Source organism: Lingula anatina, chromosome 9 (assembly GCF_051362555.1).
Source record: "Lingula anatina isolate TDL-2025a chromosome 9, LinAna3.0, whole genome shotgun sequence".
In the NCBI taxonomy this organism is placed as follows: domain Eukaryota; kingdom Metazoa; phylum Brachiopoda; class Lingulata; order Lingulida; family Lingulidae; genus Lingula; species Lingula anatina.
Window position 1 is genome coordinate 5803748 of NC_141775.1, and position 27075 is coordinate 5830822.

Consider the following 27075-nt stretch of genomic DNA (forward strand, 5'->3'; position numbering starts at 1 on the left):
TTTGGAAAAACTTCAACACTTTCTGCAAACTTGCTTCATTCAAAAAAACTTGAACATTCTAAAAATTTTTTACCTCCATCGCGGAGTTCCTGAACCACCACCTTGTCAATTCTCATTGGTGGTTTGACAATCTTCACTCTGTCCCCTGTTCCTCCACGCTTGGTTGGCTTGGTAACCAGTAACATGTCAGTGAACAGGAAACAATGCACGTCCATCTGGAGATAGAAGTACAATCTTAGAACACTTCTACACTTAGTGGGAGTTGACCAGATCTGACTAGCATTGTGTCAGACATAAAGCAGGGGATTTTTGCAGTTGTTATTTTGAATTAAATATCAAGTAATTTTGAATGGTTCTTTTAACACCAAAACTAAGTGCTGGTACACACAGTTTTGAAAAAAAATATATTTCATTTGGTTCTCAACCCTATCCTCTTGTAAAAACATATTCTAATTAACTAAAACGTGCTGTCCCTTTCCATTTCCTTTTCTCATTTTGCACATGCACTTATTTAACACTGAGACAACCCAAACATGGTGGAAACCCAGAATAAGAGAAGAGAAAAAGAGAAAATAAGTATCACTATTCTGATAGGATACAAGCAGCCCTCACCTTCCCCGTGGCCTCCTTCATCTTCAGGGGTCTCTCAAGGAGCAGGTGCCTGGTTTGTTGTGGCAGACAGCCAGGCATGGGGCACGTCAGGGTGAAGTTACTGTACTCTTGGAGAGTCTGAAATATTACGTATACATGATCCTTGAACCACAGGTATATAAATAGTGTAGTTAACTCATTTTTTTTGTGGGTGTATGCCAGGAAATGTCAGGGTGAAGTTACTGTACTCCTTTAAATAGTCTAAAATATTATGTATACATGATCCTTGAACCACAGGTATATAAAAATTTGTAGTTAACACAATTTTTCTGGGTGTATGCCAAGAAATGTCAATGTGAAGTTACTGTACTCTTATAGAATCTGAAATATTATATGCATGGAGCTAAACCTTGAACCACAGGAAAATAAATATTATTATGTACTTAATGCAATGTTTACATGAGGTGTTGCCAGGAAATGTCAGAGTTAAGTACTCTTATAAAGTCTGAAACATGAATCTAAACCTAGAAGCATGGGTAAATAAAGATGATTATGTTCTTTACACAATATTTTAAGTGGGCGAATACCTGGGAATGTCAAGGGGAAGTTACTGCACTCTTATAGCATCTTTAAGCATTTTTCGCGGGGCATTGCCAAGTGTGTAATGTGTTATGGAGACCTTACAACATTTTGGCAGAGTGGGGGATATGTCTTACATAACCCATTAGCAGCAAGCTCTTCAAAGTATGCAGACTACAAGTTATCTGGTGAGAAATTACCAGACACCGTCTACTCAGAGATATACAGATATATACATGATTTGAGTAAGAAAAAAATGGGCGTCGAGAAAAAATAACTACAAAATAAATAAACAGATAAAATTAAAAAAAAATAAATATATATCATATCTTGATTTGTTTTACACATCTTATGAACCCTTTGGGAATCTAAATATTTTGTTGTGTTGAGGATGACATACACACCTTGACACACTCCTCATTAGGAGGGTCAACTCCTTCATAAGCCTCGATCCTATTAATAATGGCTGCTAGACGCTCCTGCTCATGGCGGTGTCTGAGAGAGGAGTCGACTGAGTGAACAAATTTGTCCACAGCTTGCACCTGAAAGCAATCAATTACTACTTTATAACATGACTAGACAAAGAGGAGTAAATTAAAACAGATGTACACTTTTAATGTTATATTCAAACATTTTTCTCAAATTAGTTCTATACATATTTTGTTTGTTAGATGATGATTACAGTGTAATACAATGACATTAAGATTAATTAATTGCAAGTATTAAAGTTTTCAGGCCCATGTACAGATCTTTTCAGCAAAAATCAATCTCCAGTGACCATTACCATTTCCTTTAAATCTTTCCGAGTCTCCTCATCTTCAGTTTTCTTCAGTATGGCACTGAGCAGGAGGGAGTATTTTGTGAGGCGTTGCATAGGTTTGACTAGTAGATCATTTAGCTTGAGACGATTGCATTGCTTTTGGGCCTCAGCCCACTGAAATGTACAGGAAGCATCTCAACTATTTTGTCACACCAAACACAATCAGCAGTGTGTCACATCCTAGTTTGTCACACCTAACACATTGAACTTCAGCAATATAACTTACATGATGTCATACTGAATAGGATTTGCAGTAGCACAACTAATGCTTTAAAAAAAAAAAAAAAAAACCCAAATTTTTGCTACATAGAGAACTTTGTACAATAATCATTACAGATTTCTTGTTTAATAACTTAGGATCATAAATTCAAGTAATAACAAATGCTGAAGGCAATTTGTATAATTCCTAATTAAATAGTCATAGCAATGTCTACTGACCACAACAAATGTTCTGAAGAGTTCGTTTTCCCTGAAGCATGTCTTCATGTAGTCTTGACACATCTTGTGTTCTAAACAGTACTTGGTATATGGGAGGAACTCTTCTTCAAACTGAAAATAAAATACAGTATTTGATAATCACACGCATATGTTTATTTTCTTTGCATCCAAAATACTATCTGTTACTTCAACTCTAGACTGACTGACTGGTTAATAATTCCCTCATTTGAATCTTAGTTCATCAGCATGTATCTTCTGTTGTGATATAAAACAAACAGGAGAAAGACCTGCCAACAAGTTGAGTTATCATTATCAATTAATTGACAGCATTCTGAATGCATTTTGTAAATAAAAGGATATCTTAATATCTGACCCATTTCAAAAGCACTTTAATCCTGACATTTCTGACACAAATTTACTTTGATTTCCCCCTCCCCCAGGGTTATCTAAATTAATTTTTAAAAATTAACAAATAAAACTGATGATTATAAATGAAAAATAAGAAAGGCTGCTGTTGCTAAATCTCACATGTTTCACAAAGCCGTCTTTCATGACCCCTGGGTTCATAGGTTTACGGCTCCTCCTGGCTTCCTCTAATACACGACTCATATGACCACACCAAAACTGACTGTTGGCCAGTGCAATCTCACTGATATTACTGAACAACTTCTCTGTCTCAATCTGAAAGGTAACAATGATTTTTCAGTCAAATTCTAGAATGTAATTTTTTGCACTCAAATAAAGACTATCATAAAATCAAAATTCTGTTGTTTCTGTTAGATTATGATTAGGGGTATTTGGTTTACATAGATATCTAATTCAAATTACTTTCATTTTTGTGAGCACTGCTTGAGATATGAAACACCCAAATCATGGGTAAATACAATTAGAGAATTCCACAGCTGTTGGTCACATTTTACCATCTGTTGACTATAGCTTCTACAAAAATGACTATATGAGAAAATGTGTACCAGACACAGCAGATATTGATAAGTTAGTCATTTAAAAAAAGTTTTACCTCATTGAGTAACTGCTCATTTTGGAGGTTGATCAAGACACACATGAAAAGCTGAAATACAAATAAGTCAGGATAGTTTCATCCAACTTCAAAAGGGATTAAGTGCCATTTTGTTAATGACATATTCTGGGTGAAGTGCAATCCTGTGGCTAGACATTTCAAAGGAGTGATTCTTTTTTTTTTTTGAAAAAGTGAACATTTTACTTCAGAGTTCTCAGTTGATCCACCATGAGATATTACATAAAATCTAGATTTTTTTATAATTACAAAAATTTGTATTTCCTTATAAATCTAGTAGACTTCCATCGGTTTTTATTTTAATCCACCTTGTATCCCCGATATCCAGCACTTACATCTGTGATGACCTTCAACTTCCTGATGTACTCCACCTCTGTGTGCAGCAGCTCCCACAGCGCCTCCTGCTGGTCCTTCTGCTTCTTACTCAGACTCTACAAAATACAAGGTGAAGACAATGTAAAGACAACTATTAAGATCTTTTTACTCAGATTCTGCTACAACAAGGTGAAGACAACTTAAAGCCACCTTTAAAATCTTTTTACTCCGATTCTAGAAGAACAAGGGGAAGACAAATTAGAGACACAACTTCCTCATATCTTTAAGCTTTCACTCAGACTCTGCAAAACCAATGTGAACCAATCAAGGTCCAACAAACTTATAAATCAACAGAATCTGAAGAGTACATGTATGACATACTAACACATGTAACACTATTTCATCATACAAAGAATTATAATAATAGATTATGTCAAGGGATCATTTTGATTGAAGAAAAAATTAGTGCTCAACACAGCTGATAAATTTCGACTGTGAGTAATCTTAAGTATTTTACCCCAGGGTCATCAACAAACGCTGTCCAGTGTCCTTCCAACTCAAACAACTGCTGGTCAAACTTGGGATGACCCAAGGTCAGTAGCTCTGGCATATCTGGCAAACCGGTCAGACTGTACTCATTCAACTTCTCCGAGAGAAGCTCTTGCTTGTTGGTCTCCTGAAAGATAAAAAAAAAAGAGAATCATGAGTGGTAATCGGTGAAGCATGATAATGGAAAACACACAATTTGATCATTTACAGGTACATTAACAACCGTCCCTTTCCTTGGTCATTTTCTATCTAGCCATTGCTTGCTCAGTAACAAATGAAAATGTATTTCTCTGTGTAATCTCTGGCTAAAAGCCACTAAAATATAAACTACCTTGGTTAACACACGAGAAGGCATGACAAACAGCTTCTCTAAAATTCTAGATACTGCGTCTCATCTCATAAGTGAGGAAACTGGACTTTTCACCCATGTTAACAACTTTAGGTGGGACTTATTAAAATTCCTGTATTACATGATGCAGACATGTTTTGGTGTGTAGAGACATTGGCACAGATGGTCGTGTGTGCCACTTATATGTTTCCATCAATCAGATGTATTATCGTGAACTAGCGTGAGAATATTGTGAAAATGGCATGTGTCAAGCGATGAGTGGCAATGAAAAAGACAAAATTACTACTATTAACATGACAACTGAAATTACAGTAAAATCAAACATATCCAATCCTCTGTGCCGAACAAAAACAAAAAATAAAAAATAAAAATAACAATAATTATTAGTATTACTTTATTCCACATCTTCCACAATCATATCAGTTCAAGACAAATCCTAAAAAAATTCCACATCTAGCTAAAATTCATATCAGCTGAACACACTTGTTATCCCAGGACATCGAGATACTCACTTTGAGGCCAAACGTGTTCAAAATGGAGCTCAATCGTCCACCGGTGCGTCCTCGTAACTTCTGACCATCAGCAGCGGTCAGGGTGTTGTTGGGGCTACTGTTAATCTGGGAGTCAGTGCCGGGGGCTAGCTCCTCCCCTGGAGATATTACGCTGATCTTTCTGGCTTTCTGATTCTGAAGCAGAAAAGAACACACAGCTTTATCTTCTATTCATATTACATGCGTTTGAAGAAATTTATTTCAATATCAAGGTTCCCAACATGGCTGTACTCGAAATAAGAGATAGATAATAATAACAATAATAATAGAATAACACATGTTATGAATGAGAGGCTGTCCTAAATAATACACAGAATAATGTAAATATTAAGAGTTGGCAACTCTGCAACTGCCTTTCAATGTCCTAACCAAGGAATGATATCTCTGTATGGTTTGCATATGTGGGAACAGTCTTGTTTGTAAACAGTATGCCACATCTATTTTATCTCTTCAAGCATTTAAAAGTGTCTTTGGGCTGCTGGAGATCTATGCAAATTATCTGACTTCAGACTTCTGTTTTTAAGTAATAACAAATCAGATTGCATGCATATATGAAAGCCATCTTTTTAAAAAAACCTGAAAAAAGTAATGAAGTGCCAGTCTGGGGATTATCAACAGCACCCACATAATTATCCAGATTTTCATGCAATTCCAAAAAATCTGTCATCTTTCTTTAAATATTCAATTGGGCTACATTAGATGAAATACAAAATAAATTAGATTATATAAATTAAATCCACAAAGTACAAATGATGTCATGATAAGGCCAAATGTGTCACAGCTAAGTCTAGAAAGTCACCAGGTTGTCACGGTAATGACAGATGTTATCATGTTGTCATGGTGATGACAGATGTCACATGACCACACCCTCTTGTACCTGACAACATTCTACAATGCACAGAACATTCCTTACAGGATTGGTGAACATGCTTCAACAGTCACTGAGGTATCATTCCACAAAAATCTTGGACATTCGAGTCATATCCGTCGCTTAATCACTCTGTATAATATTTACATATACTGTTTTATTTAGTTTTATAATTACCATGATTTTTTTATAAAACAGCAAGTAAGTATGTAAATATTAGATAATGAGTGCGTCTCTGTTATGACTCAAATTTTTTTTTTAGGAATGACCATCATGCAATAATTCTCAAGGGGAATGTGAGGACTCGTGCATGTTTTGCAATATCAGCATATTCTTAGATGGCAAATATTTGTGTCGTTCTACATATGCCTTCATGTCACATTTGTTTTAGAAAGAGCATGCAACCAGAGATGTGACAAACCAGAATGTAATCTCGTGCTGCATATAGCTACAAGATGTCTAGACCTCTTATTTTATACATAGAGCCTAGATCTAGACAACTTGCGAAAAACTAGCATTATATCATTTGAATGCCAAAATGAGAGAGATGGAGTTAAAATGAACAGATTCTCAAGAAGTAAACATCATGTCAAGCTTTCATGCTTACAACTATAGCTAAATGATCATGAACTTTTTATAATGCATTCACATCTCTTTATCACATCATGCATCAAAAATGCTACAAATGCTGTAAAAATATTGTGCTGAAAATTGTTGAAGGTCAAGGTCATATATATCAAAGCAAAATCGATCTCATCTATGAACCACATTTTGTTTTCAAACAGAATTCCCAATGTGATTGCTTTCCCTAACCTTGTTGATGTAATCAGAAATATATATGAATACTTACATCCTGAAACCAAACAAGCAAAAAAAAAGAATTTCCTTTAAATAAGGCATCACATGTCAATATTCCCCAGTATTTTCCTCCCACTTCCAATAAGCTGAAAACCACACCAGTGGCTTACTAGTGATTTTTGAACTCACAAATTCTTCTTCCTCATCTTCACTAAAGGCATAGGGGCTTAGCTTTGCCAAAGGGTGCTCAGCTCGCACAACTGCATGACAACGTGAAGTGTGCGTCTGCAGGGAGCAGCGGCGGTGGATCACGGGGGGAGTGCGAGTACGTATCGACTGTTCCCGCTTCACGTAATGCTGAGAAATATAAGCTTTTTTAAATAGAAATTCCGTCCCCCATTCTTGCTTATTCTTAATTGTCAAAAAATGATTATGTTACATTTTATAACTATACCTAATGCAACGTATATAAATTACAAATAACTAGGAAGAAAGAATTCAGAAAATTTCACTGATCTGTAAAACTGAATAACTAGAATTGTATTCAAAGATACTTGTATAATGTAAACTGGGTGACTGTATAACTTAATGGGGAATTAATAACTGAACTCCAAGACAAATTATATATATCTAATTCAGTCTGTACAAGTTACCAAACAAAAGCAGAAAAAATTTTTTAAATCTTTCATCAATGGGCTATTTAACAGATGACCAATTTCATTACAGCTGAACTCTTTGCCTTCCATCAAACATTTTTCTCTAACCTTTCTCCCTATCTCTGACATCAGTTCTAAGTTCCATCAAGTCAAAGAGCACCCAAAGCCATATCCTTCTCCATCTTGATGAAGACAATGTTGTTGTTGCTTTCTTTTTAAATCAAAATAAATGTGAAATGCAGCAGTAGTCTGTTTGGTAAGTGACATGATTGCACTTCTTCTAACTTTTTGTCAGTGTCATAGAATGGTGGACTTCCCATCTCAACTGTGTAACGACCCTCATCCTAATGTCTGTATGCAAAATATTTCATTAACAGTTTGACTTGTGTATTGTTTTTTGTAGAATGATAACATTATGCTCCATTTCTGTAGGTTCTTACTCCCCTTGTCAGGTTGCTTTCATTAAAACTGTGCTTGAAGGCCAGTCCATTCTAACATTTTTTTGCACCACACAAGAATAGTATATTTCCTTTCTGTAGTGTTCTCATATCAATCTCACTGCTGTAGCTCCATTTTAACACTGTTCCTTGACAAACCTGTTTTTATCTAGATCCATCACCAATAAAATGTCGGTATGAGTGTCAAACAGAATAACCATCACAGCTACCTGGCCCAGGTCCTTGCCACTCGGCAGGTCAGAACAATGATTGTTTCCTCTTTTAATAGATTTCCTACAATTAAGCAGTTTCATCCACACCACAACTAAATGCTAAAACACTTAATCAACACCCCAATTAGATACTCTAAGCTTCATTTCCAATGTGAACTCCCAGCAGTTTTCTTACAAAATCTCCATCAGTGCACGAGAATTTTGTTCTCCGAGTTTTTTCCACATAAGACATGGACAAGCTGCTGGTACCATGCTTTGACTGTCTCCAGCTGCCATTTGGTGTGGAAGATTACAGTCGATTATTGTCCGCCAGCTGCCACTTTTCGCCAAAAGAAGACAACCAACTGAATTGGAGGTTTGTTAATGACACATCGTCTTATTTGCTATTACTTCATAGCTTTTCGTACTTGATCTGAGTTTATTATTATGAGTGGGTGTCATCTGTAAACATACTGGCAAGCATCCATATGGCAGAGAAAATTTTGAAGTCTTTCAAAGAAATATAAAACTTATTTGTCAAAACATTTTTGAAGTGAAAAAGTGAGTTTTTTCCCCAGAATGCCTGTACAGTGGTATATTCAGTTAAACTTTTTTAAAATCAAAATAAAATCAGTATCTCAGCTACACCTGATTAATAGCTGAAGTGGTTCTGTCCCATACAGAACAAAATACAGATCCCAAAAGAACAATAATTTAAATTTTTTTCCACCTCCAGCTGACCACTGGGTATCTAAAAAGCACATTTAATGAACAAATAATGTCTACAGTTTATTTCTTTGTAAACAGCAATAAAATGAAAGAATCTATCCGTGTGCTTCATTTAAGCTTGTCCTGAACATAAGTTCTCATTTCACAACAAATGAATAACTGGATAGCTATTTTGACCACAGGTGTTTTCTTTGATCCTCCAAACTGACCACTGGTCACTCTGCCACTGATTCACAAAGAAACTGTTTAACATCTTGTAAACCACGCCATCATCGAGTGAGTCAACACTGACTATCAGCTTCAACCCTCATCGTCAAAAAAAACCAACCATCATCCGTAGAAAAGGTTTTCTTTCAGAGTTGGTTACTGCTAGGCTGTTTTGGCTTCACTTTTCTTAATTCCTGTAAAGGCATTATTCCTCCTTAATGAACCTCAATTTTTACAAATTCCCTAAAATGTGGCTAAAATCTGAGCTGTGGTAATAGGTTCCTCTCAATTCCAACGGCTGCCATTGTTTCCCAAGTTGATCAAGTTTTGAAAATTGTCTGTCATTTCCAGAATTTCTTCAAATAAACACATTTTCTCCAAAGAAACATTTCAATTAAGAATGCCTTTAAAGTTGACAAAGACATTAACTTGAATAGTTCATTACATAAACCTCCTAATTCACTTCATTATGCAAAGCCGTCGCCACAACCTACAACTAAACAATGTTTCTTTTTTATTTTTTGCATGTATTCAGATATGAGCCACCCACATTTGATTTATCATCCATATCTAATTAACACAGCTGTGGAACTGACTTGTATAATAGATTAACAGTCCATGTTATGGGGCCCTATGTGTCTATAACAGGTTCCACAGCCTTGACTTCATGTTTTCCTAACAGGTGCCCCTGCTATGTATAATACAAGCAGGTCAAAGATACCTGGGAATGGGTTGGGGGCTGGTCCACTGGGTGTTTTTTTCTCCTCCCCCAAATCCAGAAAACTGATTCCAAAGTAAAGTACTCTTCCATCATCTTCCTTATAGTAACCATATTGTCTAAACCCCACTTATGTGTCCACACTGGACACCCAATACTTAGCCCTAGCCCCAATTTCACAAAAAAAAACTTAAGTCAGTTCCCTGGCTTAGGTCCCATTCAGAATAGGGGACTAACTAGTCCGAGGGTCAAATATGGCCGACCCACTTGAATGCTAACCCACAGGATATCTATTTAGTGTCTATTAGCGGATTAGACGGCAAGCTTTGTAGTAGGTCACCATATTTGACCCTCAGACTAGTTAGTCCCCTAATCTGAATGGGGCCTTAGTTGACTAGGGCTTCCATGAGAGTGCTGTTACACTTCTTCTGATAGGATAAGATATGCCCATGTGATCACGTGACCTTGGTAATTAAGTTCTTAGCTAGCCAGGGAACCTGACTTAAGTTTTTTTGTGAAACCGGGGCCTGATCAATGTATAATTCATTATAATGATTTAAATGGCTTCCCAGCTGCCACTGTGAGCCATGTGTTCTATACAGAACAGAGGCTGTTACATTCTAATCTTCCATATAATACATACAGTACAATATAAACTGATATGAACCTATAGTGTCCCTTTAAGAAAGTACATACAGCACTGTAGATCAGAAACGCCCATTTGGTTGTATAAATTTCGAGGTTACATAAAAAGTCATGTGACACAGTTCACAGACCCAACTACTAGACTATGTAGCCTTTTTAGATAATAGCAAGATAAACTTCAATCAATTCCAGTTATGCTGTAGATGTGACAAACAAGCATCTACGTAAACTGAAAATCAAGAAGTTAGGCAACATCAGCTCTAATAAACAGGCTACAAAACTTACCCCGCCTGGTTTCACTTTATCTCTCGCCTTATCCAATGACCTCGTCTTGGAAGCCAGCTTCGTTGGAATTGATGACCGCGGAATGAATGGACTGTCTCCATCTTTTGCTAAAGGAAGAACAATTGGAACACATTACTAGGAGTATTTAAAGATGGTGTTATAAATACAATACTGTGGATATTAAATGTTGTATGATTTACCTTTAATTCTAAAATGTTTAGCACATGACAATTTAATGTATGATGCTGTATTTAATCACATTATCAAATGCTTTAATTCAGTATTCTTGTATTATTATACATTAATTTGTATCAAAATATTGACAGAATAGTTAACATATTGAATATTTCTGCTTTAAAGAAACAAAGACAGCAGTTTCAATATAAGTTTTGATATCAGACAAGTTATTATACAAAAGCAATGGCAATCATCAGCAACTGAAAAAATCTTTTAGAAGAATACATTTAAAACAGTGTCAAAACATTTTTCTCTGAACCAGATAGATATAAATGGCAAGTAACATGACCAAATGTGAAAAATATAAAACAATTTATCAAACAGATATCTTAAAATTTCCTGAAAGAAAAAGAAACAGATGAGATGTCATTTCTGAAAACAAAATAATATAAATAATAAATTAAAAAACATAAGGATTACTAAATTATTAATTCATAAATAAACATACAGATTAATTGTTTTACAGATAACATAGTTTATATTTTCCCTGAAAAGAAAAGTTGGCCCAAATGGGGTGTGTTAGGTGAGACAGTGGGCAGCAATCTCACCCAGTATAAACAGAATGCTTGCATGTCTTCCATCCACATGTACTGCAACACTACAATCTTAAAAGTTAATTGTAGCAAAACTTTTCACATGAACAGTGCATGCAGTTTTCTGATCTGCTTAATTTTGAGAGATAAACTGCCTTGCACATGCAACCTAAACAAAGCCCCCCTCAGTCCCCCCCCCCCCCTCCACGATAAACAGCACAAAATAATACTGATAGCACTATATAAATTTTTTTGTGAGCTTGGGGAATTACATAGGTTAACATAATCCACAACAACAATAACTACCAACACAATGCTTTGGTTGCTATTGTTATCCAAGCATCTAACACATGTCACCCAAACACATTCCTTGTGATTTGTAATCAGATTGCGACACATTGTCAATATTTGTTCTCACTTGTATGTAGATCACAAATGGCAAGTTTTCATGGTAAAGCCCTCTCCCTGCTCTCATACATACATTTTCTCCCATTATTCCTCCAGACAACTTTACCTACATTTCAGTAACACCATCCCCCCACCTCTCTCTCTCTCTCTCTCTCTCTCTCTCTCTCTCTCTCTCTCTTGTATTTCAGATGGATACTCTCATACTGTCAATATTAGCACACTCTCCTGAATCCTTCACCAAAGTCAAGAGAGGAATTCACAGACTATTACAACACTATATTGTGAATCCCGGCTGTAATCTCAGGTTCAATGGATCAGTGTTATTGGAGTAATGAATACCTCTAAGCTTACATCACAATGTATTCAGATTGAGCAAATATTTCTTCGAGTGTGAATAGCGTTGCATGGTTTTGGGTAAATAAATATCATTCCACAAGAATGAAGGTGATACTTTTTCATCTTATAGTTGTATGCTTTGGAGCTTCCTTTTACCAATGCTTTTAATATCAATAATCATAAGTTTCCCCTTCTTTTTGAAATTTGTTTGTATCTATCCCCTGTATCCATTATATTGTTAATAAAATCATTATTAAGGCCACATTGGAGCTCACAGTTCTACCTGTATGTGGCAGTAGTGAGGTTGAAGATGGCCACATTTCACCCACCCCCCACTTCTCTCTCTCTCTGCCTTTCCCTCTCCCTCCCTCTCTCTCTCTCTCTCTCTTTCTCCTTTTCTCTCTCTCTTTCTCTCTCTCTATCTCCTTCCAACCATTTCTCTCTCATTCACTCTCTCTCTTTCATTAATTTCTAGCAACTATAAATTCACAGACATCAATCACCAGACCACCAATCACAAAGGGATAGCAATCTCCACGCAGAAAATCCACAGTGACCAATAATGGCCACATTATGGACACACACTTGGAGATAAGATATGGTCACTCAAGTGCTAACACACCAATTATGAACTGGTCAGTGTCAATACTGGACTGTTACTATGCACACAATAGAATGCAGTATCAGGGCTGTTACAGCAGAGGATATTGTCACAGTGCTGTAGGGGGATTAACTCGCGGACTTGTCACACTGGACACTCTGCATTAAAATTGCAGCTCTTTGGGGGGTAAAGCTCTAGGTTTTAACCATATTAGAGTTGTAAAAATCTTAATTAGTAATTTTTTTACTTTCTCATGACACAAAAATGATAATTAAAACACGGTAACTTTAACTTCAGCAGTGACAGCCAAAAATTAGTATCTCGTCATACGAAGAATCTTAAGTATTTTTTATACACATCTCTGACTTGAATAAGTCTGTGGCCTTCAATTAGCTGAGGCGTACCTACTAGCATGTCAAGTCAGTTTAAATTTATATGGTATTTAACATAATTATTATAAAAAAACTGAAGGTGACTGAAGTGTTGCTTATCTTCATGTTACAGCTATTCAGATTGATATTCATGCATGCCATGGCCAAAATATGAATATCACACACCACATCGAAGTGACAAATTTGCACAGCAAAATTAGCAAATATCTCATTCAAAAGATGGAACGTTACCTACAAACATGCCTCCAACTAAGTGCTAAAAAGTCATCACAGGCCATGTATAGACTAAGTATAGAACAAGGCATCAGTCCTTGACGGACACAGATGGTACCTTTGATCCTAGGACTATTAAACTTGCCCATAAAAAATACATTTACAACTGCTTTATAGGGGAGAGTGACAACTCACTTAACCAAGGTGGAAATCAAAATGTTTATTACTGTGCACAGATTTACACTCTCCATTTCTGTCTCCCTTCTCTCTTTCTTCCCTTCTCTCTCTCTCTCTCTCTCTCTCTCTCTCTTTCTCCCCTTCTCTCTCTCCTCTCTCTCTCTGCATGGTTTGAACAGAAAACAAAAGGCTCTATCCTGCTCTATTCCATATAGAGTCACAACATGCACAAGTATACCTCATATCATTTTCTGCTCTAATTGCAATTTTTGTCAGACTGCGCCCTAATTTTATTCAAAATAGAGGTACTTAGCTCAACTAAGCCAGGAACTGAATTCATAAGTTTTTTTTTTTTTTTTTTTTTTGTGAACCTGGGGCCAGCAGTAAGTGCTTCACATGAGGACAGCTTAATGTCAAAACTACCACATGAAGATATCATGATGATATTACCTGAAAATATTTCTGAAAATTATATAAATATATAAAGTTATGCTCTCTCAGAGGTGATAATTTATTAGATAGATATATACATGTAATATTCAAATGCTGAAAAGTCAAAATTTTGAAAAGTCATCTGTACTAAAATATAATGGATTCGAAGGACCTAAAAAAAGAAATATCATTAAGAATAAATATTTTAAGGAATAATAATTCCTCTCAAAATTTATCATTAATCCTGAAAAAGCATTTCTCCTCTCTCCCAGCAAACCTGGTAAAAAACATCTTAAAGTTTACTGCAGGGTCATACAAATTATACAGTAATAGCAAATTGCAGTAACTATTCACATCTAAGATCAAATAGTTCCTAGACAAATTTTCTATCCTTGATGTGACAATATCAACAGGTTCTTCTAACAACATCTAAAAACCAAAATCATTACCAATCCAATATCACAAGGTACCTTCATCAGGGAATAAAGGTATAGGTGTACCTGGGAACACAATTAGGACACTGAATTATTGGAGTAACTATGGTAATAGTTAACTCTTAGTTTTAGCTGTTGATGGAAGAACTTATTATTGTATCTTTGAGTGCAAAAACAGAGCTCAGATGAAATTATGTGTTCTAAACTTGATATATTTACCAGGTGAGTTGTCAGGCCAGGCCTGGGTAGGATAGGCCGGCAAGTTGACCAGGGACATGGACCGTCCACGCCGCCCAAATCCTGTCGATGTCACTGACTGAAACATTGTCTATCTGACCAAGAGGTTGTAGTTTCAGCGATCAATTAATAAAGTTCAGCAACATGTACAATAATCCTCCATCAGTCTTTCCTTGAAGTGTAACATCGTGCTGTTGTGTTGTAAATATTTCAGAGAAAATGTTATAGAAATTATCCTGTTCTCATCCATCCAAAGGTGATGGCTTTGTATACAGTTTGTCATTCTATATATATAATATCCATGATTGTGATTCATACCTAAAAGAAAACGTCATTAAGATAAATTTTTCATCCAATAAGAATTCAACCTCTTGGCATTAAACAAATAGCCCTTATTTTAAGTTATGTCTGTCAAGTTGAAAATTCTGCATCTTGTATTTGAACAAGTACTGGATATTGTACTGATATTTTCTAGTTTAGTTTCTATGAAATATTACAAGTACCTGTCCACCAAGCCTACCCTGTGTTCCCTAACATTACCTCCACACCTTAATCTTATATCTGACCTCAAAATAATCAACATCCACCCTATAAGTAATACAACATATAAAGCAGTTCTCGATCAGCCACACTCTACATATATGCTGACTCTCAGAGCAAATGTAGCCTGTGCATTGCTGGATTTTATCGATATATATATATATATATATTAAAGGTGTGAAGATTGTGTATAAGTAAAAAAAAAATTCCCCACCCTTATCAAATTAAGGAGTTAATCGTTGTCCTCCTCCCTCAGTCTGCAAGGCTGAGAGGTAAGACAGGGCAACCACTTGACCCTCTGCTCACTAACATATAAGGTATGTAAGGTGCACAATCCACCATAAAACAAGGGCAAGGAAAGTGAAGTATTGTGTCAACATATCACATACCTGTGTTACCTGGCCCAGCTCAATGACACTCTCACACGCTCCTTTACTAGGTGTTTTAGTGTTGGTGACATTGGGTGATTTAATAAAAGCGGGTCTGGTTCGCCCCCCTTTCTGTCATAAATTGTCACTTTTTTGTGCCTTAATATTTGTAATGACAGTGATAAAGTGACATATGGTGACACTTTCTGCAACTGATACATTTGTAACTATTGATATGCTGGTAGAATTGGGTATCTTAACAACATGTCTTCATGGATCTTTAACCTTCTAAGCTTCACTTGAGTTGTATATGGCAGTCTGGGCAAAACACTAACTAAAAACCTAGGTATAAGCTCCAGTGACTTTAAAGGCTCATTCCCAATAAAACTATCATTCTACGGAGATCAATCCAACTCTGTGGGGACTCTTGCTAAATGCAATCAGATTAACAGATAAACACGCCTCCTCCTGGCATTGAGTAGAATACAGAAATGCTCATGATTATATGAGAATGTTGGAAATAAGAGCAGGCATGTTAGTTTGATTGTATTCAGAAACAGTCCCCATGAAGTTGGCTTGATCTACCAAGAACCAAATTTTTACTGGGAATGAGCCCTCAGGCCCTTAGACTGTATAGTATTCTGTTCTGCACCTTGCAGTTAGACTGGTTATAATCTATAATTATGCTATCTATAATTATATGCTAATTCTAAACATAAGTAGGCCTTTTTACTCCCTTAGCTGACATGACTTAAAAATGGCATAGACCTTACTTAGATCAAATTTTGATTCAGAATGGACACTTTCCAACCAAAAGGACAGTACTTCCAACTCCCCCTGCCTATGAGCCTGGTAAACAATATGCATGCTTTCTGTCAGTGAATTTATACCTGTGTTTGGTCCTGGGGTCAAGAAATCAAAACATGCTGCTTCCTTTTTCTTTATCCAAAGTCTGTCCCCTTCTAAAGATCTCGTCATAACATTAAAATCCCATAGTTAACATAAAATGTCTCTCTCCAAATGGTAACTGGTCACCACCAGACTCCCGCCGCAGGGCATGTATCACCGTGATAGGGAGTGATGAGGCTGCTGTGGTCATGGTGGTGGTAATTTGATAAATTCCCCATCACCTGTTTGTACAAGCTTGACCCACATGTTCTCTTCACCTTGAAATTGATCAGCGTGGATGTGGACGACCCACATTTGTGTATACCTGCTATCTTCACTTCCCTGACAACCCAGCATTTCGGGTGTTACAGACTTAAAAGGTTGCTTAAATGAACAGAAACTAGACTAGAGAATGTGCATGTTATGGTAACCATGTTTAATGACGACTACTGAGATTTACTTTCATTAACTAAAACTAAGACAGAGACATGGCAGGTCATTCAGGGGGTGGGGAACACACCTTTTTTATCAGAAAAGCTCCACTCTTCATCAGAATTTGAACTTACTTGGTTCTTTGTCATTTCTCAAGTTGGGTCAACTAATGGTCCACTTTTCAGAAAAAGACCCCCCCTCCCTTCTAAAATTGCTGACTACACTATGCCATTCAGATATGTGACCAAGATCATTGAGATCGCAACATCTCCTAAGGCATAATATTCCCTTCATACATTGCTGCACATTTTTACTAGTGATATTTATTCTAGAACAGCATCATGTGGTCAGGAAAGTCCAGGGAACTCCCAAATTACATGACAACAATAGCAGGGTTCTTTACTTAACATATATTTCTCCTGATTTATGCAAGGTAGTCTCAATATAATAACACACATCCACACCTCCCAATGTCACACTTACAAGTAGTTTGTGTTCAATATTTACCTGTTCTGAAGATTGGGCCATAAATTCCAATGACTACCTATATGGAAGTCCACAATCAATATAAAATATTCCAACTGCAAAAGTCTATCCTACCTGTCCTGTGTGGCTATTTGGTCAGTATTACACAGTAAAGCACTGGTCAGTATAATGGAGTGACCGTCCCAGGGGTCAAGTACAGCTTATGTACACAATGTCCTCAATATACCATGAATGACTGAATATATAGTGCATCGCCTCACCGTATACAAATCATTTATACCACCAACTATATATCATAGTGTATAACTTGACGTCCAAGTACAATAAACTAGAGTGGGCAAAGCAGGTGCCCCATGAGTCAAATCACTGACTAGAACTTAACTGACCACTATACACAATCAAAGATCATACACTGTCCAAACAATGACCTAGCTGAGTCTCTTTAATCCCATGACATAAGCTGGCTGGTTGCGTTCCCTTTCATCTGTGGGATTTAAGCTGGATGACTATGACATTTAGAGTGACATGTCCCTTCTTTGTCCCCTGTGTCACAGCGGTCACTTCACAGTCAGTGGCTGGTTTGCTGGGATATGATGACCATATTTCACATGATGGTTCTCTTTTGGGGAACAGTAAGTCAGAATCACTTAATTCCTGACAACACATTCACAAAGTGACCTCACCATGATAACGAATTCCTTAACTTTGTACAAGAGTTTTAAAGTTTTTATTTATAAGTTGTGACAATTCTTCTCTAATTTGTCACAAACACTGTACACATCCACTTTCCCTGATAATGAGTTTCTGACCCCTGCTTTGGCTGCAGGCAAGAAGTCTTGACCACTGTCCACCTGGTAACTACAGAGTGTCCACTGGTCCTAGTGATAACATTTCTTTACGTTATGAACTCAGCAGGATAAGGAAACTAAGGTCTGATACTAACCCAAGCGCTTTGTGTGTTATTTCCAAAGCCAGTCGTGTATTCCATAGAGCAGTGCTGTGATTCAAGGCCCCAGAGTGACCTAACTGATCTGAACCTTCATTTGATAGGCTGATATCCATTGGAAACAGAAATGTCATTAAACCAAGCCCTGCTCACTTATTACCCTACTTCTACTATCACAAAAATAAATCACTGACAGCTTTTTTCCCCTGTAATCACACTAACCTACCTTCAGGAAAGGTCATTCCCTAAATTAGAAAAGTATAGTTAAATAAATGTCTTCAATGTGTCTCTCCCTCATATATTAGGAAGCTTTTATACCTAAAGTACACCTTTAGTTTAACTAAATTCAGATGGTAATTAAAAGAGACTGTGCATACATGCTGTTTTCTGCCCACTTACTCTGTTAACCTACTTCTGTAAGTCAGGTACGAGTACTTCAAATGTCATCAGCATGGCCTAATGGGGTTTGGTCCTCATCAAACTGCTTAACGCCATAGATCTTTGGACCAATTACTCAAAATATATCCATTACACTGCCATTTTCCTTCCATTACCATTCATTGTCAAAGTAAACTGTACGATAATATTTAGCCTTGCAATTACCTGTTATGTAACTCTCCAAGGGAATGAGCACCAAGATTGACCATATCTAATACACTAGAGATTTAGGAGCTAATAAGCATATATTTGTGTTCCTGATGGCTTATACTGTTAACATTCCATAATCTTATCACAATAATCATAGCACAGCAAGTGCTTGTACAAGTCAACAAAATGGGTTCTGAAATGGCGTTCTACATCAAACCCGACCATCCTAATCACCTTGGAGGTGTAAGTTTCACACTAGTTTGTTTTAATTCATAATCATTTAATCACTCAGTGGCATAGCTGTCAATCATGTATTTAATCATGGGATGAGCTTCTTATCTTGTCTCCTAATGTGTTAATGAGCTATCAATTAAATAATGCCAATGCCATGCCAGGATTTGTCAACACAAGTGGATCATTTTTTAGTAAAACTGTCCATTCTGATTTCTATCTAGCTATTGTATCTGTAAAGGACTATTTTTAAAATTAACTTGTCTATTTTAGTTTTCTATTTTAAAGAAGTAAATTGGTAAAAAAAAATAGACTCAGTTGATGCCAACCCCTGAAAAATGTCATTGATTCTATTATTATTGTTGTATTCCACACTGTTCTATCTTAGTAACCTTTAAATAGTTACCTTCAAGTAAGTTAAATGGAAATGTATTTTGTATAATTTGCAATGCATCAATTATATTATGTTACCAATTACTAAGTCATAAAAATCCGGCACTAGAAAAGGAATAAAGAGAAATTGAAATATTGAAAATTTAACGTCTTCAGCATTGACCCCCATATTAAAGTATCTATAAGAGGTCCCACTTGTATCAGTGCCTTGTAAAACCTATGTACATTGTTAGGTCACAGCATGTGTAAATATTGGGTCAGTACCAACAAAGATTATCAATTTACTACATATCTTATGAGAAGAATGCAAACTCTATGATAAGAGATTACGGTAATGTGCCATGAATTTCGAACAGTAAAAAATAATTAAATTTGGGAAAAGATCGTTCTGGCCGAAATTCATGAAAAGGAGGTGCTCAGAACTCCTGAAAGTTCGAATTTCATGGAATTCTGTCAATTTTGACCGGAAGTTGTCTGTTCGTCGCTAGGCCTTCTGTTATCTTCTCCCGACGATCTATTTAAAGTTATCATAATGTATGATGTGTGAGTGTCGGTAATTGCGACCAAAGGTATACACGTACTTTCACCCGATCACTGTGTATGGCCCATAGATAGAGCGGTACTCTTGTCTAGGGCCGCAAAACAGCATCGTTATCAGTAGTGTCGTTTTTCAAAAGCAATTCTGGCAGCCAGAAACTAGTGTCGTTTTTCAAAAACGATCCTGGCGCTCAGAATGGGAGTGGACGGAGGGAGAGACGGCCGACGATTAGCGTCTGTCACGGCCAGATAACCTTTACTATGGAAGCTTAGTGTTACCGTTGCTCCTTTCCGTGCACTGAAACCGAGACGACAGCCGATCAGTGTCTATGGCGCACGTGCAGGTAGCCTTCATCTGCGATAAGTGTCTTCCGCGACCAGGTTCGTTGCCTTTACCGTTAAAGTCGGGCGGAGCTTTACGCGCGAATGCGTCCTCATCTCGCCGTTCGCGGTGTCTCCGACGCATACGTAGCCTTCCCTGCAGAAGCCGGCCTCGGCACTACGGCCTCTCCTCCGTGCAGGGAGGCCACTACGACCGCAGATCGGTATGTGCGGCGCACAGGTAGCCTTCGCCACGGCAGCCGAACTGTGTATTACGGTCTCTCTCCGTCGTGCGCTGCGACCAAGATGACCGCTGATTGTTGTCTGCGATCAAATATACTATGTTTGGGGGGGTGGGGGGGGGGTGCAGGGCCGTTTTTTTTTTCCGCTCAGGCAACCCAATCTTAACCAGCAGCAGCAACTGATTTCCTGGCGCACAGTTGCGTAAATGTACGCATTTGAAAAGCGTGTACGTTTTGTCATCTTCAAACAAACGCAAGAGATAGGTAATCTAGAGTAAACCGAAAAGGCAGTTTTTATAATCGTTCAAGGGACTGGAAGATCATCAATGGGAGATAGTGAGCGATCTGAGCGCGATAATAAGCCAATTTCCACACTAGTTCAAGGGACTTCGTTACTATATTCGTCAGCAAGAGATCGTCAGCGATCCGAGCAAGCATAGAAGCTTGGACTTTTTGTCCATGCTAGAAGGCAATTTTCATGTAGTCAGCAGGATATGGTTTGCTGGTTTGCGACAGGGGTGTAACCAGGCATACGCATGGATACACTGTGCGTATATAATTTTTTGGCCAACCATGATATTATTCTCTATAAATCTAGTGTACTTTTCAAGGAATATTATCGAAAATCCCCGTCGATTATAAGTTAATGTCACCTGAATGTACAAATTCTCTGTATAATTTATATATGCACCATTGTTCTGACACCCTTCTCGTTAGCTTTCACAGAACTGAGGTAAACAATACTAGTTACCATCTGAAGTCCGATCTTAATCGTCCATCTAGCTGGAACTTGCTTTACCTCTTAATTAGAGGGTAAAGTGCCCTTCAGCTCACAGGTAGCTTTTGTCTTGAGTGTATCGAACGCGATATTTATCTCAGATAAAAATCTACCCGTGTATTATTTCAAAGAGCTGCTCCAGCAGACCTGGGGGCACTAGATAAATCTGATCATCGGGATAAACAAGGAGCCAGAGAAACAAAGGAAGATTGATTTTTCCTGCAAAGTTTCAAAGAATTTTGACACGGACTTGATCCAGCTTAACCCTCCAAACTAACAGGGTGGCATGGGCAATTTTTACAAAATTTACAAACAATTATACTTACATATATTACAATTTTATCCTTTAATATAATTTTGGGAGGCATGCACCCGCATGTAAGCTGGGTGATGTCAGTAAGCCCCTAGTTAAATAAATATACCCTTATGAGCAAGGCTTTTCCCAGCGAACCGTCCAGCCGTCATTTGGACGGCCGCTGACATCACCGGACAGCCTATATTTTCAAAGACGGCTAGACGGCTTGCGACTTTTCTTTTAATGACGTCTTGGCTTGTCGGGACAGCCGTGGACGTTGTAAGAAATTTTCTTAGAGTAATTTGACGTACCTAGCTTTTATGATGCACACAGATGAATGGTACTACTTTGTAGTGTACGCTGATATTCAGTCACGACGAAACTACTTCCTAAAGCTTACAAAACACAATAAAATGTTTCTATGAACCTTAAGATACACATTCCACGCCGTATCCACGCGATATTATGCAGCAGTGACAAGAGTGACCTTCATGCGGTACAAAACACTAAGAAAACTACAGGCCAATTTGTGAAAGGGGACACCTTCCGGACCTTCATACGCACGGCAACTGACAAAGCTGATTGACAAAAAGGAAAATTTCAAATTTTCAGCGAGAGATCGTTCGCAATCCGAGAGAGACCAGGAGGCAATTTTCATATTTGTTAAAGAGACTTCGTAAGCCAAAGGGCGAGACGAGAACGCAATTTTCGTATCATCAGCGTCGCAATCCGAGTGAAACGAGAAAGCTCATACTCGTTCAGTGGCTTTCGTTTGCGGCAGATCGTCAGCCGGAGATCGTTCTCGATTGTTTTTAACCCTCCATCCCTCCCCATCGGAATTTATAATTTTTAAAAATATTTTTCATTTCATTTGTACATTTCAAGGGACCTCATTAGCGGAAGATCGTCAGCGGGAGATTGTGAACGATCTGAGCGAGACAAGAAAGCAATAATGGTAATCTTTATTGCAGCTCTTAATATTGCTCTTTTGTTCTGTTACTGAAGTCTCTACTGTTAACAATGCTATTGTGCGCCTCAGCAAAACTACCGATCGCTATCTCACACCGAATACTGCGGTAAAGAAACAACAGCCCGACAGTACAACTCTTAATAGATTCTCCTGTTATCTGAATGAATGGATATGACGATGTTGTTTAGCGTCCTAAACTAACTGTACTGATCGTTATCTTGCACCTTGGGCCGCACACGTAGTACTCAGGTAAAGGTACGCTAGGGCAACATTGCCGACTGATCTTTACATCTTTACAAGCGCGAGAATAGCCCGGTGGCCGATTTTAAGGTGTACGAAATTCACGAAATCAAGATCGCGCAAAATTGCTTACTGGCCGAAATTCATGGTCCAGAAAAAACTCCAGACGGCCGATTTTAAGAGCCGTTCGAAATTCATGGCACTTTACCGTATACATGTTATTCTCCCTATTGGTAAACCAAAACTAACCATGTGACCAGTGATCATGTGACCTGCAATCATGTGACCTCTTTTGTCGTTATTATTATAATTCATTTTGTAAGTGGTTAGTTCTAGTTCTAGTTCTAGTTCTAGTTTTTTTAAAGATGAGTACATATTACTAATAGTGAACTGCCACCTTTATATGAATAAAAGTATTATTGAATATTTTTTCTTGAATTTCATAAAATAATATATATATATATATATATATATATATTATTATTATTATTATTACAGCAATGCAGCAATGTCAGGATGACATATCCTACAGGCTGAGCTGTTCTAAACTTAGGTCAACCTTTATGGCAGCAGAAGAGTTACTTGAGAGACATACAAGAAGTGACAGGCCCCCACTTAGCATTACCTTAGTCTTCTTTTTCTGGGGATAAATGATGTACTTGAATTAGCACAACATTTTCCTTCCTAAGTATTCACTGTGAGAGTAGTATACATCATTTACTGTCTCAGGTTTTTTTTTTGTCTTTTTTTTAATCATTATTGAGTTAAAGATGATCATATTTCCCAGACCTAAGAATTAAGTAAGCTTGAGGTTGTCCTTTCTCATTGTGCGCTCTTCTTTAATGTTTTTGTTACAAAATAACATTTGTGTAAAATACCCTTTCATCAAGTTTGCTTCTTCGCTGCCTTTCAACATTTGATCATCTTTGCTCTTTGAAGGTTACAAAGAGAAAAAATGTAATTGAACTCGACAGCGCGACTTTTCCTGCATGTGAAAAGATTTTGTAGCAACATCCTTTTACCTCTTGGGAAATGTTGTCCCACTTTGTTACTTTATCTCCCTACTTGAATTATCAGCTGGTTTACATGTGTGTACTGATACCATGCTAATTGTCTGTCTGCGGCAAAGGCCAGGTACAGGTAAAACAGATATGATGGTTTTGACTTTTACTGCCAACTTCAACTATATCAGAATCTGTCAAATTTAGGGTTCAGGGTTAAGAAATTAATTCTGCATTTTCCCATTTATAACTGCTTCTCATGTCAGTGGCAGTATTTCATCAACATATTTTCTAGAAATGTTGTAGCATCAAAAAGTCAGTGCCACAGAAATGATCTTTCTTGGCTACAGTGGTATATGTGGGGACACGTACCTCCCTCCCCCCCCCCCTAAAACCCTTGATGATCAGGGCAATATCACAATGAATTTATCCACCTAGCTACCCTTGTTTCCCACATACTCAAATAATCACCAACTTTTCTGTATTCTACTCGATTTACATTGAAGTTTGTGAAAGGGAGTAAACCCACTCCCTTTACTGAAATTGCATTTTAGGAACAGGACCTTGCATACCAGTGTTTGCCTTGCATTAATTATCATCTCTTCTTTTAAAACTTGATATAAATATATTATGTTGCCAACCATTTAGAACATCTTGCATTGCATGTGATGAAATGCAGTGCTTAATTACTTCTTATTCAACAAACTAGATTGAATGAAGAACCAAATACCAAAAGCTTAAGCTGTTCAATAAGGCAGTTCATAAAACTGTGCTTGACATGTCAGAATGTCACAAAGAGTCTTCCCTGAACAGGGACAATTTTAAATTAAATTAAATTCAATTTGGCAGATTCTAAAGATATAGAGAAGGGTTGAAAATGAAAAAATGAGTGACAAGGATTGGCCGGGAAAAGGAGGGGGGAGGGAGGGGAGGAGAGGACACAATTTACAGTTTGCCATTTTTGACAGTTGTCATCCAAAACTTGACTTTTTGGACATGCTTGACTAAACTAAATAATTTCAATTTATATGCTGAACAAAAATTTATGAACCAAATACCAAAAGAACCAAAAATAAAACAAATCTGAAAAACTTGAACATCATACCATGGGATACCATCACGTTTCTGCCACTATTAGATTTCAGTCAAGCAAACTTGATCTCCCGTTATCTTCTTATTACTGTAGTCTGCGATCATCTCAAATTTGGCCTTGAATGACCTTGTGGTCTACTGATAGCTTTGGAGGCATTTTGATGTCTTCTTGTTTATGTCAAAACAACTTGAGAGGAGAGAGAAGAGGAAATGCTTCGATTAGGAAAGGGAGGAGGGAGTTGGTACTGAGAATTATCAACAAAATCTCCTCAGGGTCAGGGATGAGACTGCAAATTAATGAGAAACTGGGTAAATATGGCACGGGGTCCAGGGGGCCACCTACACCAAGGATACCTATGGCTCCCAAAAAGTCAGAAATTTGCTGATAGTCAGAAAAATCTCATACCTGCAGGATGGAGGTTATTTCAACCCCACCCCACCTCTCCTCCTCCTCTGCCTACAAGCCTAAATCCAAACACAGCAAAAATGGGGTCTCCTTATACTGGGATACTGAGGCCAAAAGCTGGAATATGTATATTTTTTACATAAATTAATCTTTTTACTTTCTCTTTTGTTTGTAAAGTCTACATAACATATTTTATGAATATTAGATACTAAATAAATAAATATATTATTATTATTAAATCGAGTTTTGTAAACCATGAACTTTTCAATGCCATGACAAATGCATCCTACTCCTTGAGAAAAATGCAGTCCACCTTCAAGGCTAACACTTGAGTTCATCTAAAACCTAAATTAACCAATGAGATTGGACAGAGGCATTTGCTGCGCATACCACCCTGCTAAGTTCACATATGTTCATGGTTTGAGTGATGTTCACTAGGTGATGAACAACTTAATTTAGGATATTGGACATAAAAGTGTTAAGTGGCACATTGCAGGAAAAAATCCTGCAGCTATGTTTTTTATATGATCAGCTGATGTGTATAACAATCACTTCAGAATCAGACATATCCTGAACAAAAAGTTTTCACAAACGGCAAAAAAAGGGGGACACAATTTTCCTAAATTCTAATTTTTACTGTCAATTAAGACGTATTACTGAAAAAAGTCATCATTAGTGATGTCAAACAAATCAAGTGAAAGCTAGCAAGAAGAACAAGCTCTTTTTATAAATTACAATAATAATCTCCAAAATTAATAATAAACCAAACCAATACATGTTCAGTGGGGTGTTGCCCTCCATGTTTGAAAGAACTGCCCTTTGCCAGTAAAGGTCTACTGTGATTCAAAATTTGGATAGATACTAGATACTTTTTGTCCAGATACTATGTCAGGTTAGTCCAACAAAGAGGGTAAAAATGTCCTTATTTTCCGAAAAAGAACTCCTGTTTGAAGTTGCTGCCCATAGCCAGGCAAAACAGTGAAATGAAAAAATGAAGTCAACTTCCACTAGGTGTCATTTTTGACATAGATATCAGTTTTATACCATAACAGTAGGGAGGTATTCAGAGTGCTTAAGAAATCAAAATAACTTCCTCTAAAATCTTTCCACCCACTGTCAGACGTTATTCTGTTTTAACCAGCATATTAAGACAAACAATAGTTCTGCTCATTTTCAGTTGGCATATTTGGCAACTCTGAGTCCTGGAAATATGTCCACGTCAACAACATAAGAAAACATGTCAAATAGTTTCCTGATTTGTCAATCAAAGTGACAGGGAGATCTGCGCATTCCCTTTCCTCTATTTTAAAAAGCCTCTCTTCGCTATAACCAGCTTGGCTATTGAATTCCTATGTTTACCTATAATTATCACATAGGTGTGAAATGCCTATCTCCCTACATATCCTGTAAGTACTCTAATAATCCCATGTGGCCAAATATTATCCGTTATTATTGCTGTTCACTGACTTATCACCACTGGCCAGTTCCACACAAAAAAAATTAACATCAGAAATTGGTCTGAATTTAATGACTAGAAA

The 27075-nt window shown here is 37.2% G+C and overlaps 1 protein-coding gene across 12 annotated transcripts in view; it reads right to left on the reverse strand.

The window, feature by feature from the left end:
- The window catches only part of LOC106158258 (pleckstrin homology domain-containing family G member 5), an 85105-nt gene that overhangs the window by 3823 nt on the left and 54207 nt on the right, over window positions 1-27075 (reverse strand). For all 12 annotated transcript variants that reach the window (XM_086996353.1, XM_086996357.1, XM_086996355.1 and 9 more), the window contains 11 exons: window positions 10784-10890; window positions 5190-5363; window positions 4297-4455; window positions 3800-3895; window positions 3447-3497; window positions 2957-3109; window positions 2429-2539; window positions 1955-2104; window positions 1575-1712; window positions 613-729; window positions 74-215 (listed from right to left, as the gene is read on the reverse strand). In XM_086996353.1, coding sequence (XP_086852479.1) covers window positions 74-215; window positions 613-729; window positions 1575-1712; window positions 1955-2104; window positions 2429-2539; window positions 2957-3109; window positions 3447-3497; window positions 3800-3895; window positions 4297-4455; window positions 5190-5363; window positions 10784-10890 — 1398 coding nt within the window. The remainder of the gene's footprint in view (window positions 1-73; window positions 216-612; window positions 730-1574; window positions 1713-1954; window positions 2105-2428; window positions 2540-2956; window positions 3110-3446; window positions 3498-3799; window positions 3896-4296; window positions 4456-5189; window positions 5364-10783; window positions 10891-27075) is intronic.